The 14,381-nt window shown below is 45.3% G+C and overlaps 1 protein-coding gene across 1 annotated transcript; it reads left to right on the top strand.

Moving 5' to 3' along the window:
* Positions 1-296: 296 nt before the first annotated feature.
* LOC146342977 (vomeronasal type-2 receptor 26-like) lies at positions 297-14,081 on the top strand. Its single transcript, XM_084808113.1, has 6 exons — positions 297-451; positions 3,543-3,834; positions 4,235-5,098; positions 5,693-5,920; positions 10,152-10,278; positions 13,171-14,081. The coding sequence occupies exons 1-6, from the start codon at positions 297-299 to the stop codon at positions 14,079-14,081; spliced, it is 2,577 nt and encodes an 858-aa protein (XP_084664239.1).
* The last annotated feature ends 300 nt before the right edge of the window (positions 14,082-14,381 follow it).

The following is a 14,381-nucleotide window of genomic DNA, read 5'->3' as shown; positions in this document are numbered from 1 at the left end:
CAGCATCAGGGTCTTTTCCAGAGAGTTTTCTCTTCACATTAGGTGGCCAAAATATTTGAGCTTCAGTTTCATTGAGAGATGAGATAAGTGGCTAGAGGCAGGCGGGGCTTTGTCCATTTGATCTATATGATACTTGTTCATTCCCATTTTATAGGCCACACTTCAAAGACTGTGTTGTCAGTCTCTGCTGGCCAGCTAAGGGATGCATTTCTTACCCTGCTGATGCTAAAGAGAAGGCTGATCAGTTTTCTTTGATTGCCAGAGTCAGATACTATCCTGATGCAGCCTCTTATGTCATGCTGATGCTGGATCTGGATGAAGCTAGAATGACTCATTTTGCTGCCCAGATACCACGACTAGGAGTCTTGCTGCTGCTACTGCCCCCAGTAACATGGGAAGTAGATGCTAGTAAGTGCCTCATGAGCGATGCCCTCCCTGTTCCACATGAGTGGTATCAGCCAGGTGAAATCCTCATTGGTGGGATGACCTCTCAGATCTCTTATCATTTTCATGAATTATCCTTTAATGGAGTTCCTTCTCAGAATTTGTTTGCGATTCCAAAGTAAGAATTCCTTTTTTCATTCATTTCATGTGAGTTTGGCCAGATCTCAGTCCCCATCAATTCTTTATATGGGATGGGATGCTTAAAGAAGTGCTTAAAGAGTGATGGGATGCTAAAAGAAAAGGTTGGCCCACCCCAGGGATACTCCTCCTTCTAAATCACTGTCTGAGCCTGGTGTTTCTTCTCCCATAATGAGATTGCTTTCTATTTTAGAGGTCACTATTTGGGAGGGAATATTTTGCAGGTTTTAGGCTGTGTTCCCATACACACTTATTTGGGAGTAAGCCCCATTAGCCTCAAGTATAACATGTATGAGGTTGTACTGTTAATTGCACCAGTTTGCATGCAGCCAGATGTGTGAACTGGGATAAGCTTTGTCCGTTCCACACAATAAAGCTTGTAAAATGTAGATTTGAACAGATGACTAATAAGTGGAACTTGAAGTTAGAATCCCTGCTATCTACCTGTTAGCTACTGATAACATGAAAAATCTGGATACAGCTCAATAAGGGAAGCTGTTGAGAGGGAGGGAGAGAGAGAGAGAGAGAGAGAGAGATCCACCATAAGGAAGTGTGCTTTGAGCAACATATTCTTCAGAATTCTGTTGTTGTTTGTTTTTGTTGTTTTCAAAGTGGTATATCTGATTATAATTGGTCATATCATATGTAACAAAGGTATCCACAAGAACTCAACCTTGTTGCACTTAAGAAAGTCTGAGATCTCAGACAAGGCACTTAGCCTTGGCGAAGATGGAAAATATTCTAAATCTTTAGATCTTGGTCTATTGAGTGGTATAGAAATGTAATAACTAAAATAAAAATAAAATAAATTGTTATTTTGGGTCAGTGCACTGCCACTGTATGATGGTTCATTATATTTGATATTGCACTTTAATGTCCTTGGGATTTGATTTTTGAAGGATATTGCTAGACTGGCATAACTAAGGCTGATAAATGTTTGATTAATTCAAGACATACTAAAATATTAAGACAACAACAGTGTGTCTCTGTTTATATAATTTGCAATAAATATGTATACACCATTGTTATTTCTTGTTTTGATCATTTCCATTAAACTAAACTGCTATAATATCCTTTTGCTAATCGCTGATTGCAAGATAGTTGAAGGGAGCAATCCTATGGATGCTAGACAGTGGCTAGATGGCTATAGGATATGCTGTTTTCTGGGAACCAACCTCAAAGCCCACTCTCCAAGGTCAGTTTCCAGAAAACCGACCTCCCCTCATTTCCACTCTGCCTCGGAGGCAGCACGGAACAGTCCCATCCTCCATGCTCGCAAGAGGAGTGTGGAGGGGCCAGAAAGGTGCGTGGCTGGGGGTGTTCTGGGGTGGGGAGATCGTACAGCAGCATCCTTCCCCGCTCTGTGCTCCTGCGGCTAGACAGCTGAAATCGGCTGCCTAACAGAAAAAGCAGGGCAGGAGAAGTGTGGAGGGAACAACCCTTCCGTGCTTTTCCTGTCCTTCTTTGGATAGGCAGTTGCCTCCGAGTTTGGAGGCAGCTGCCTATCTAGATAGGATTGCGCCCTAAGTTTGCTTATCAAGTTACGCTCTGCTTAGAGATGTGAAAATGTATATGATATTCTTTGTTGCCCATAATTCTGTTTCTAATGGCTGTGGTAACAAATAAGACTGATTTTTTGTAGCAAAAAACAGCAATGAAACCATGACATTTTAAAGGCTGACTGTCAGGGTGGAAACTGAGCCGATAGAACCCCAGAGCAGTTCTGATTCTGAGGAGGATCAGCAATCAATGGGAGAGGAGCCAGCTCATCCCTCACAGGCACAGCAGCTGGCAGAGATTCCTCCTGCCGGCATTTCTGAGATAGATAGTGACCCAGGCAGTGAATGAGTGTGGGAGGGGGGCTTGCTAGATGCTCGATGCAGACGCAGGGAGCAATGAGCGATGGAGGGAGCGGAAAGGAGGTGTAGCACCCATTTGGCGCACAAGCAACGGCCGCCTCCTGTGGACCCAAGGGAAAGAGGGAGGATCTCTCCCTAGCCCATAAGTTCAGGGTCTTCAAGTGACTCTCCTTCAAATGGGGATCAACTGCCTACTCAGCACATAGGCTACTCTGCTGTTCCTTGCTTAGTCGCTGGTGAGTCTGAGTCATTAAGTTGTAAAAGGATTAAAGCCTTGAAAAGAATCCTTTTGTCCGTGTCTTGAGTTGGCTATTGGAGTCTACTGAAAGAGGCTGCTAGGGCGCTCCTGACACTGACAAAGTTTTGGAGGACAAGCTTTCCAGTGCATAGTTAAACTACAGAATCCACCATTAAAAGATGTGATGGTACCCACCGTCTTAGTTTTGAAAGGGCATTAGACAAATCCTGTGAGGATAAGGCTATTGATGGCTGCTGGTCATGATGGCTACATATTGTCTTTAGGATCAGAGGCAAGAAGTCTGTACAGCAGTTGCTGGGGAACAACACCAGGAGAGGGCTAATGCCCTTTCACCCTGCTTGTTGGCTTTCCATAGACATACGGTTGACCGCTGGACTGATCCAGCAAGGCTTTCCTCCTGTTCTTCTATTCTGTGTCATGGCCTACTTCATCAGATACACAAAATGGTGCCCTGGGTTGATCGATACATATACAGTAAGTACCGAGAAAAGAAAAACACACAATTCTGTGTGTGAAGTGGGGGCAAAATATCAAACCATACAAGAAAAAGCAATAGCTGTGTCAAAGTACTATACACAGTGCAGATGCCAGGGTTCTGATATGTTATAAATGGTATTTCAAATAAGAAAGGGTATATTTCTTAGCTCAGAAAAACCAATAACAAATAAAAGAATGGTGTTTATATTATAGGGTTTTATGTTGATGACGTATGCTGCTCTGGATGGGGGGGAGGAGGAGGAGGCGATGGCAAGTAAATTGTTTAGAAACAGAATGGAGCAGTGCAACTGTAACTTACCTTGCTGCGCTGAAGAATTCCACTCAGCATGAAACTCTCTTTGCAGTGTGGTAACAAAGTTCTACCAGCATGGCCGGGCCTTAGCATTTGCTGTACATGAGATCAATGGAAATCCCATGATCTTGTCCAACATTACACTTGGGTTTCACATCTGTGACAGCTACTACGATGCAAGGATGACTTATCGGACTATTCTGGATGTGCTCTTTAAATTATACAGATTTGTCCCCAATTACAAATGTGACACCCCAAAAAACATCATAGGCATCATTGGGGGACTTGGCTCTGAAGTCTCCTTCCGCATGACTGATATCTTAAGTCTCTACAAGATTCCACAGGTAGGATCTTTGCATGGATGAATGGGGTTATTCACAAATGGCATTGTTCTCTTCAAACTCTGAGAGTGATTTGGGAAGTCAGACGAAAAAGAGGAATGGCTGAGAAAATAAATTCTCCCCTGATATTTAAAACAAAATCAAAGCCAGTTAGCCAGATGCTTTGCACAGGTGGTGGTGGTGGTGGGGAGTAGATAGTACTGTATGACACTTTTACCAGAGTACATTCTCATTTCCCAGAAATGGTATCATATTCCTATAATCTAAGAAAATATAGAACCAGAAGAGTCCTTGATAATAACTCTTAAAAAATCTGTAAGCTATTTCTGCCAATGTTCATTGCATGTACATGAGAAGAAACACTTGGACACACCTCCTAAAATATCTGTACATTTCATTTTAGCTCACGTATGGATCATTTGCCTCAGAAAAGAGTGATACAATACAAGTCCCTTCTTTCTACCGCATGGTCCCAAATGAAGCCCATCAGTATATGGGGATCATCAGCTTGCTTAAGCATTTTGGATGGATGTGGATCGGGCTTTTTGCTGTGGATGATGACAGTGGAGAACATTTCATGCAGGCCCTGGAGCCATTGCTGTCCCAATATGGAATCTGTTCTGCTTTCAGGGAAAGAATTCCAAATCAGCACAATGCATATAATCTTAATGGAGTTAACATTATGGTCTCAAATATTTATCTAGCTTTTACGGAGAGCAAAGCCAGTACATTTGTCATCTATGGAGAGTCTATGACCATTCTGTGGCTGAATACATATGTGTTCCTAGGAGTCCCTGGATACAAGGAAAACACATCATTTGGAAAGGTGTGGCTCATGACAGCACAACTTGATTTTACATTAACAGGCCTCCAAAATGGCTGGGATTTCCAGCTCTTCCAAGGTGCCCTTTCCTTTACAATTCATTCAGATGTGATTCAAGAATTTCAGACATTTCTGCAGATCATAAAACCTAGCTGGAACCAAGGAGATGGGTTTCTCAAGGACTTCTGGGAGCAAGCGTTTGATTGTTCATTTCCAAATCCGTGGGAGACAATGAAGATGGAAGGAATGTGTACTGGGAAGGAGAGGCTGGAGAGCCTTCCAGGGACTCTTTTTGAAATGGGAATGATTGGCCACAGCTACAGTATTTATAATGCTGTCTATGCGATTGCTCATGCTTTGCATGCCATACATTCATTGAGATCCAATCCCAGAGCAATGGCAAGAGGCAAGGAACTTCAACTCCTTGATCTCCAGCCATGGAAGGTAATGTCCCCACAATAAACTATTCTTATATAACGAACGTATTGGTACAAAATCAGACAGCTTACATTTTTTATTCTGGATAAATAATGGGTGTGAAGGTGTTGCACACATTATCCATTGAGAAGGGTTGGGGAATCACAGTTCCTTCTTTACTTGGAGCCCCAAAAGTTAAACAGCAAATATGCATGCAAGCTTCTTTCACTGAAATGGTAAAACTATGTTAAAAAGATCAGCAAGGAAAGGTGTTTTTAAATCTCCACATAGGGCTCCTGCTCATGGAGCTTTTATCCTGCTATCAAGATTCCTCAATCACAGAAATTTGCAGATCCTTTTCATGACATCATTAACCTTCAGGCCACATACAGAGGTATTTCCTGGTTATTTCGCTCAAAAAAGATCCAAACCTAATTAACCAAATCTTAAAAATTAAAAGCTTCCCCTGTCAGCAATCATGTGGTCTCTGCCAGGGAGCCCATGATAAACGCAGAAAGGCTCCAGAACGGGAGGACTGCATGGGTTTTCTTTAGTGTAAAGGCAGCCGTAGAGAGTCCAATATGTGCTTATTCCATTTTTTTCTTGTTGTCTTTCAACTAGCTCCATCTGTTTCTTCAAAGCATTTCATTCAACAATTCAGCTGGAGAAACAGTGTCCTTTAATGGTAACAGGGAGATGGGAGGTGGATTTGACATCATGAACATGGTCACATTTCCAAACAAGTCCTTCCATAGAGTGAAAGTTGGAAGGGTGGATAGCAGTGCTCCCGAAGGAAAAGAATTCGTCATTCATGAGGTTATGATTGTGTGGCACAGGAGTTTTAACCAGGTATGGATTCTAGGGCCAGGGGGTGGCAGGTGGAGGTGGGGAGGGATTAATTCTCCAAATAAGTGTATCAGAGGCCGGAAGTGTCCTTGTTTTGCATAACCTAACCCAGCATGATGAAAAAGGCTGTATAATAAAGTCAGTGTGCCACTGAATGCACATAAAAAGTAAAGAGATGTAGTGTTAAATTGTGGAATATCTATTCCTCGTATTTGAAAATGATTTATATTTTCTGCTCAAATGAGACCATGAAGACAGAAATGTCTTCTAATTTTGTATATAGTTTTCAATGTTATAGGGCTAAATATTTTGTGTTTGTGCTGCTGGTCAAACGTCCAGTTAATTATTGTTGGAATCAGGATGTAGGATCAGGAAGCCAAGGGATTACAGATGGCTCATAGTGGGAAAAAAATATGTGAAGAAGAAGAAGGAGAAGGAGAAGGAGAAATAAGGGAGAAGACAGCATGTCCAACAGGCAACCAGAAAAGATGAGCCGTTTACAGAAGTTTATTTTGTAGTTGTTTTGTTTTGAATGTGGTGCTAAAACATCTGCACTGAAGTAAAAGTTTGTGTTTTACAATAAATTGGTGTTTGCGACAAGTTTGCAAAGAGATCTGAAGAAGGATACAGGGAGTGAGCAGTTATGAATGTAGGGCAAAGATGAGCCCTCCTAATAGGTTCAAGATAGAAAAGAACGGGCTATCTTTTACATATAAAAGCCTGAAGCAAAGAAAGGAGTTCTAGACTGGTAGAATAAAGTAGCTAAAAGAGGTTGGAAGGAAGGAAGGGAGGAAGGAAGGAAGGAGGGAAGGAAGGAAGGAAGGAGGGAGGGAGGGAGGGAAGGAAGGAAGGAAGGAAGGAAGGAAGGAAGGAAGGAAGGAAGGAAGATCAATGAGCTTCTTGAGAGAGCTAAAATCTGAAGGAGGATGCTTATCTTCTGATAGCAAGATTCTGCTGGGAAGGAACTTAGATAAAATAGAAACACAGTTTAGGTAGGCTAGCTGGATATGTTTAATGCTGGTTATTTTGTTGCCACTTTACTCTTATGGTTTTGGGGGTTTGTGCATGTGAGTTTTATCCATTTGAATGTTAAAACCTTTTTTTCCTATTAAAAACAAAACCAAACCAGTAAACCTTTTTTAAACTTAGTGCTCTCTCAGGATTGAGCCCAGGTTTCCTGGTTTGGTTTCTGACTCTGATTCAGATTCGGAGGTGGAGCTAGAAGAAGCCCTGCTGAAACAGGGAGCTGGGGAGGAAATTCCCTCTCCAGTAGTCAGCAAAGAACCTTCCCAGTGGCTTATCGAGCAGAAGGGCCAGGTTCAGAGACCATCCGCCCGCATGGAAACCCAGCCTCTGTTGGAGGGGTAGGAAGCACCAGAATTGACAGATGCCAGAGCCCACCACTGAGTTAAGCAGGAGGAGGTGGGAGGAGGTGGGAGTAGGGATGTACGAAAGTCACTTACGTTGAACAAAATTTGATTTGTGGTGGGGGGGAGGCGCTCCGTCCCTCCCCCCAAAATTCTGGCCAGGGGGGAGGTGCTCCATCCATCCCCCCAAAAATTCTGGCCGGGGGGGAGGCGCTCCATTGCTCCACCCCAGAATCCTGGCCGGCCGGGCCGCAAATGGTGGCGGCCGTAGCCGCTGCCGTTTGCGTCCCTGCAGTCAGCCATGGTAGGCTACGTAAATGTTTACGTAGCCTATCATGGCTGAGTAAAAAAACAAAACAAAAAACCGTGCATATGCAAATGGCGGCGCCCATGGGCACCGCCATTTGCGTTCCTTATTTTGGCACGTCTAGTCTACGTAAACATTTACGTAGATTATGGCGGAAATAAGGGGAACGCAAATAGCGTAGACGCTACGCTATTTGCGTTCCCCTTATTTTCGCCATAGTCTATGTAAATATTTACGTAGACTAGACGTGCCAAAATAAGGAACACAAATGGCGGCGCCCATGGGTGCCGCCATTTGCGTACACACGTTTTTTTGTTTTTTTTTTACTCAGCCGTGATAGGCTACATAAACATTTACGTAGCCTATCACGGTATTTTTAAAAAATCTATCCGTGATAGGCTACGTAAATCTTTATGTAGCCTATCACGTTTTTTGGGTTTTTTTTTTTACTGGAAATGGTGGTGGCGGCAGCTGGTTGGAAGACCGGCCGCCGCAGCAGCCGCCGCCGCACCGCCGCCGCACCGCCGCCACACAGCCGTCGGAGCTGCTGCCGCCAGGAGGATTCGCCCAAGGTAAGTCCCATCCTGGGGGGGGCGGGGGGGCAGACCGTTTCACCACCAATTTTGGGGGGCCGAATGCACTGGCATTTGGCCTCCCCGAGATTCGTGGCGAAATTCTCTGACATCCCTAGGTGGGAGGGATTCTGCCAGATTGACTGCCTAACAGAAGTTGGGTCAGGAAGATCCTCCATGAAGAGAGGACCCTCCCCCCCAAAACCCAGTGCAGCCTGGTGGGAAACCCATTCATTAGCTGAAAGGCAACTGCCTTGCTTTCAGTAACAACCTTAACAAAAGCCCTATTTAGCTAATTAGGCCCACAGGACAGCTCCCAGCCGTTGTAGTCACCACAGGTGTGAAGAGGTGCTATTAATTGAAGACAATAGTTTGTGGATTGCACATCTAGTCTCTGTTGCCTCACTACTCAGTGGGAGATACGGATGTTGAAGAAATTAGCAACAAAACCAAATGAGTTCAGATTTTCATGAATCCGATCCATCAATTCCGCAATGGACTGTCTTCTCCCCTCTCCGTTTGGATTCTGCAGACTTGCAGATGAGCTTTCTAACTTTCCTGAATTTTGTGTAAATAGCATCATAGAAAAATATGCAAAATTTAAAACACACGCGCACACACACAGCCAAAAATGTGCATTCCCCCAAGAGGCTAAAGTATAAAAAAATCACAATTTGGGTGAATTTGCACATTTTCACATGTGCTCATTTGCACAAATTCAGAAATGGGAAACATCTGATTCCATGGATGAGTGGAAAGTAGAACAAAAGGCACCTGACAATCTGTGAAACACAACAGAACAGATTTTACACAATCCATACATCCCTAGTGGATTGTGTAGAATCTAAAACCCTAAGAAGGATTTTGGTGGAGGCAGCTGGGGAAAATAAGAAGGATATTGGTGGAGGCAGCTGGGGAAAATAAAGTTTTCAACCTGGTGGGAACAGAGGGTGTCTTAGGAGGAGAAGTGGGTTGCACTATTTTGCTTAATCTCCCTTCCAGAGATGGAAGAGGGCATCACTGGCCATAGCAGAGACAATTAGGAGTGCTCGAAAGTCACTTACCTCATCTCGCAGCTTGCTTCACGGTGGGGGGGAGGCTCTTCGCTTCTCCCCCCGAAATTCAGGCCGGGGGGGAGGCGCCTTGCCTCGCCCGGCCGCGAAATAAAAAGTAAAAAAAAAAACCGCCCCCGTGATAGGCTACGTGATGATTTACGTAGCCTATCATGGCTAGATCTCCAAAGTCAGCCATGATAGGCTACGTTAATCGTCATGTAGCCTATCACGGGTGACTTAAAAAAAAAAAAAAAGCGTGTAGGCAAATGGCGGCCCCCATAGGGAGCCGCCATTCGCGTTCCTTATTTGGTCGCTGTAGTCTACGTAAATCTTTAGGTAGACTACAGCGAAAATAAGGGCAACGCAAGAAGCGCCACCACCCCCGCCTCTGTCAAAGCCATGCTGAACTGCGGCTGGGACCCGCCGCCGGGAGCGACATTCGGGAAAGGTAAGTCCCATCCCGGGGGGGGGGGCGGGGGGCGGGGGGCAGATAATTTCTCCCCGAAACTATTTCGGGGGGCCAAATGCATTGGCACTCGGCCCCCCAAAGTTTTGGCGAGAAATTCTCTGACACCCCTAGAGACAATCCAAAATATTGGCAGTGCCTTGAATGATATTTGGTAGTGCTTAGGGAAGCCAGATTGCATTCCTTTGTAGGGAAATCCTGCCCTACTGGCCACTGACTGACAATCACTCTGTCTTTAGGAGAAGACATCGGGCTGAGTGTTCAATTTCTTTTTTTCAGTTCCCAGATTTCAGCCAAGCAACAGATTGCAAAAAGGATACCTGACATGCCTAGGAAAGTTTGGGCAGTTTGTGGTATTCACCATATTTTGAGTTCAGTTGATCAAGTGTTTATTAGTAAATGAGCAGATGAACAAAAATAGATGTCTAATTTCTCTCACCCTAAGCATTATTCATCTTTATGGAAAGGTGATGCCTGTCTCTGTGTGTAATGATGCCTGCCATCCTGGCTATCAGAAGAAAAAGAAGGAAGGGGTGAAGTTTTGCTGTTATGATTGTGTTCTGTGTCCGGAAGGGAAAATTTCAATCCAGGAGGGTAGGTAAAGTTGTGTTCAGCACACTCAGTTGCCAGTGGGAGTGTTCTGAGAAACTGTGTTGTAGAACTTGCATCGGTGAATCTTGTCATTCAGTTTCTTCAGGGAGAATCAGGGTGGCCAGCTCAGCTCACTTGGAGTGGCTACTTGCCTCAGTTCTGCTTGCATACGCCTCCACCAGCCTATTTTCCCTAGAATAACTAGGGGTGGACAAAAGTCACTTACCTGTCCTCGAAGGACGTTCGCGGTGGGGGGGAGGCGCTTCGCTGGTCCCCCTGCGAAGTTCAGGCCGGGGGGGGGAGGCTTCCCACCTCGGCCTGGCTGAAATTCAGGCCGGGGGGGAGGCTTCCCGCCTCACCCGGCTGAAATTCAGGCCAGGGAGGAGGCTTCCCACCTCGCCCGGCCGCGAACGCGAAAGTTAAAAAAAAAACAAAAACGCCCCCTGATAGGCTACGTGAAGATTCATGTAGCCTATCACGGTTAGATCTGCAAAGTCAGCCGTGATAGGCTACATCAATTGTCACGTAGCCTATCACGGGTGACTTAAAAAAAAAAAAAAAGCGCGTACGCTAATGGCGGCCCCCATAGGGAGCCGCCATTCGGGTTCCTTATTTAGTCGCTGTAGTCTATGTAAATGTTTACGTAGACTACGGCGAAAATAAGGGCAACGCAAATAGCGTTGCCCTTATTTTCGCCGTAGTCTACGTAAATCTTTACGTAGACTACAGCGACCAAATAAGGAACGGGAATGGCGGCTCCCTACGGGGGCCGCCATTATCCGTACACACTTTTTTTTTTAAAGTCACCCGTGATAGGCTACGTGACGATTCACGTAGCCTATCACGGCTGACTTTGCAAATCTAGCCGTGATAGGCTACATTAATCATTACGTAGCCTATCAGGGGGCGTTTTTTTTTTCTTTCATTGCAATGGCGGCGGCGGCAGCCGGTCAAAAGACCGGCTGCCACTCCTGCCCCGCTCGAACACCCGCCAAACCGCCAGCCGGACCCGCAGCAGGGAGGGACATTCGGCGAAGGTAAGTCCCGTCCCGGGGGGGTGCGGGGGGTGGGGGGGTGCAGAGGATTTCTCCCCGAAACTTGTTCGGGGGGCCGAACACGTTGGCGCTCGGCCCCCCGAAGTTTCGGGGAGAAATTCTCCGCCAACCCTAAGAATAACCTACTTTGGGCCAGGCAGGTGGTAGCTCCAGTATCACACTGGCTGCTTGTTGGAGTATTTACTTTAAAAAGCAACAACATTTATATACCACCTTATCTGCTAAAAAGCCAATAAAGCATTGTACAATAATCTAAAACAATAAAAAAACTTCAGATAATAAAGACAAGAACATTAAGGGCACAATGTTCTGCATGTTCAGACAGAAAACAGTACTACAATTCCCAGCATGCCCCAGCAAGCCATACTGGCTGGGGAATGCTGGGAGTTTTGAGACTTCTTTCTTTCTAAATATGCATACAATTGCATCCTGCAAAGAATAAAAACAGTAAAACTTCAAAAACTATACTTTTTTTAAAGACTAAATTGAAAACATGCATCTTTCCGCCATTTCTAATGGCCAAGAGAGTGGGGGCCAATCATAACTCTTAAGGAAGCACATGCCATAGTTTGGGGGCAACACAGGAGAAAGCCCTGTCATGTGTGCCCAACAAATGGGTCTTTTTGAGAAATGGTGCCCTCAAAAGGGCCTCTCCCAGATGAGAGAGGCCTGCTTGGTTTCTTTCTAGGGATGGGCGAAAGTCCCTTACCTGTTCTCGAAGCTTGCTTCGCGGTGGGGGGGAGGCATTTCGGTTCTCCCCCCGAAGTTCAGGTGAGGGGGAGGAGGCGCCCTGCCTCGCCTGGCCAAAATTCAGGCTGAGGGAGAGGCGCCCCATCCCTCGCCATCAAAATTCAGGCCGGGTAGAAGCGCCCCGTCAACCCAGCCCCGAAAAAAAGTAAAAAACAACAACAACCACCCACACATCCATGATAGGCTACGTAACGATTTACGTAGCCTATCACGGCTAGATTTCCAAAGTCAGCCATGATAGGCTATGTAAATCATCATGTAGCCTATCACGGGTGACTTTGAAGAAAAAAAAAGCGCGTACGCAAATGGCGGTTCCCATGGGGACCGCCATTTGCATTCCTTATTTTGGCACGTCTAGTCTACGTAAAGATTTACGTAGAATATGGCGAAAATAAGGGCAACGCAAATAGCGTTCCCTTATTTTCGCCATAGTCTACGTAAATCTTTATGTAGACTAGACATGCCAAAATAAGGAACGCAAATGGCGGCGCCCATGGGCTGCCACCATTTGCGTACGTGCTTTTTTCCCCCCCCCAAAGTCAGCCGTGATAGGCTACGTGACAATTTACGTAGCCTATCACGGCTGACTTTAGAAATCTAGCCGTGATAGGCTACGTAAATCATTACGTAGCCTATCACGGGTGTTTCCCCCCCCCCCACTTTTTTTTTTTGCAATGGCGGTGGCAGCCAGTCGGGAGACCGGTCACCGCCCCCGGCCCCGATGAACTGCCGCCGAACCGCTGCCGGGACCCGCCGCCGAGAGGGACATTCGGCCATGGTAAGTCCCATCCCGGGGGGGTGGGGGGCCGGCGGAGAATTTCCCCACCAATTTTGGGGGGCCGAATGCATTGGCATTCAGCTTCCCGAAGATTCGGGGAGAAATTCTCTGCCATCCCTATTTCTTTCTCCTTCCCAAATGTTTCTTCCCAAAGTAAAGGAGATGCTTGTGCACACTCAGAACCTCCACTTTTTGGGTGGGATGCTACAGCCTTACTCCAACATCAAAAGTAATCCTGAGAAACTTCCCTTATTCATATGTAGTTTGGCACTGAGACAGGAAATCTTTCATTTTTTTCCCTATTTTTTTCAGACATGGATGACTGCTTCAAATGCCCAAATGATCAATATCCAAGCAAGGACCAAGATCAATGTATTCTGAAAACTATAAGCTTTCTGTCTTATGGAGAATCTTTAGGGCTCAGTATAGCTTTGGTTGCTATTGCTTTTTCCCTAATCACAGCCTTGGTGCTAGGAACTTTTATTAAGTTCAGAAATACACCCATAGTCAAAGCCAACAACCAGGACCTCACCTATACCCTCCTTCTCTCCCTCCTGCTCTGCTTCCTCTGCTCTTTGCTCTTTCTTGGAAGACCTGGAATTGTGATCTGCTTCCTTCAACAATCTGCTTTTGGCACCATCTTCTCAGTAGCTGTTTCCTGCGTGTTGGCCAAAACTGTCACTGTAGTTGTAGCTTTCAGGGCCACCAAACCAGGTTCAAGCATGAGGAAATGGGTAGGGAAAAGACTCTCTAACTCCATTGCCCTTTCCTGTTCCCTCATTCAAGCTGGCATTTGTGTAGTTTGGCTAGAGATGTCTCCTCCATTCCCAGATTTGGACATGCATTCCCAGACTGGAGAGATCATAGTGAAATGTAATGAAGGGTCTGTCATCATGTTTTCTCTTGTCCTGGGTTACATGGGACTTCTGGCCATCATCGGCTTCACTGTAGCGTTCTTTGCCAGGAATTTGCCTGACAGTTTTAATGAAGCCAAGTTTATCACCTTCAGCATGCTGATTTTTTGCAGTGTTTGGTTGTCTTTTGTTCCAACCTACCTGACCACCAAGGGGAAATACCTGGCAACTGTGGAGATCTTCTCTATCTTAACCTCCAGTGCTGGGTTACTGGGCTGCATCTTTTTCCCCAAATGCTACATTATTTTGCTGAGGCCTGAGCTGAACATCAAAGAACAGCTAATAAGGAGAAAGAAGGAGATAGACTAAGGTTACATTTATGTGTATTTACTTGTCTCCTGTAGAATGGAGATAGTGAGCCTACTGCATGAGTCTGTTTTGGCTACTATATATGCCAATCTAATTTCACTTGTCCCAAACACACTATTTGTATAATTCAATTAAGGGAAAAAATATTTCCATTTAACATGCTATGTTATGGGTTTTCCATGTCTGCTCAAGCTCCAACATGCCATGAAATTACAGCTGATAAGGATCACATTTTTAACAGATGTGTTATTTGGGCAATATGCATATAGTATGGTAACCTATGTTGTGGCTAGTTCCAGC

This window comes from Heloderma suspectum, chromosome 6 (assembly GCF_057233095.1).
Source record: "Heloderma suspectum isolate Gila_16-S chromosome 6, 16-S_ref, whole genome shotgun sequence".
In the NCBI taxonomy this organism is placed as follows: domain Eukaryota; kingdom Metazoa; phylum Chordata; class Lepidosauria; order Squamata; family Helodermatidae; genus Heloderma; species Heloderma suspectum.
This window is presented reverse-complemented; position numbering and strand designations above follow the sequence as displayed.

Bases quoted from the DNA above. Each gene is read 5' to 3' on its own strand.
- LOC146342977 (XM_084808113.1), top strand. From the start codon at position 297: ATGCTGATGCTGGATCTGGATGAAGCTAGAATGACTCATTTTGCTGCC. The intron at 452-3,542 runs GTATCAGCCAGG...CTCTCTTTGCAG, and splicing joins CTCCCTGTTCCACATGAGTG to TGTGGTAACAAAGTTCTACC. The intron at 3,835-4,234 runs GTAGGATCTTTG...ATTTCATTTTAG, and splicing joins GTCTCTACAAGATTCCACAG to CTCACGTATGGATCATTTGC.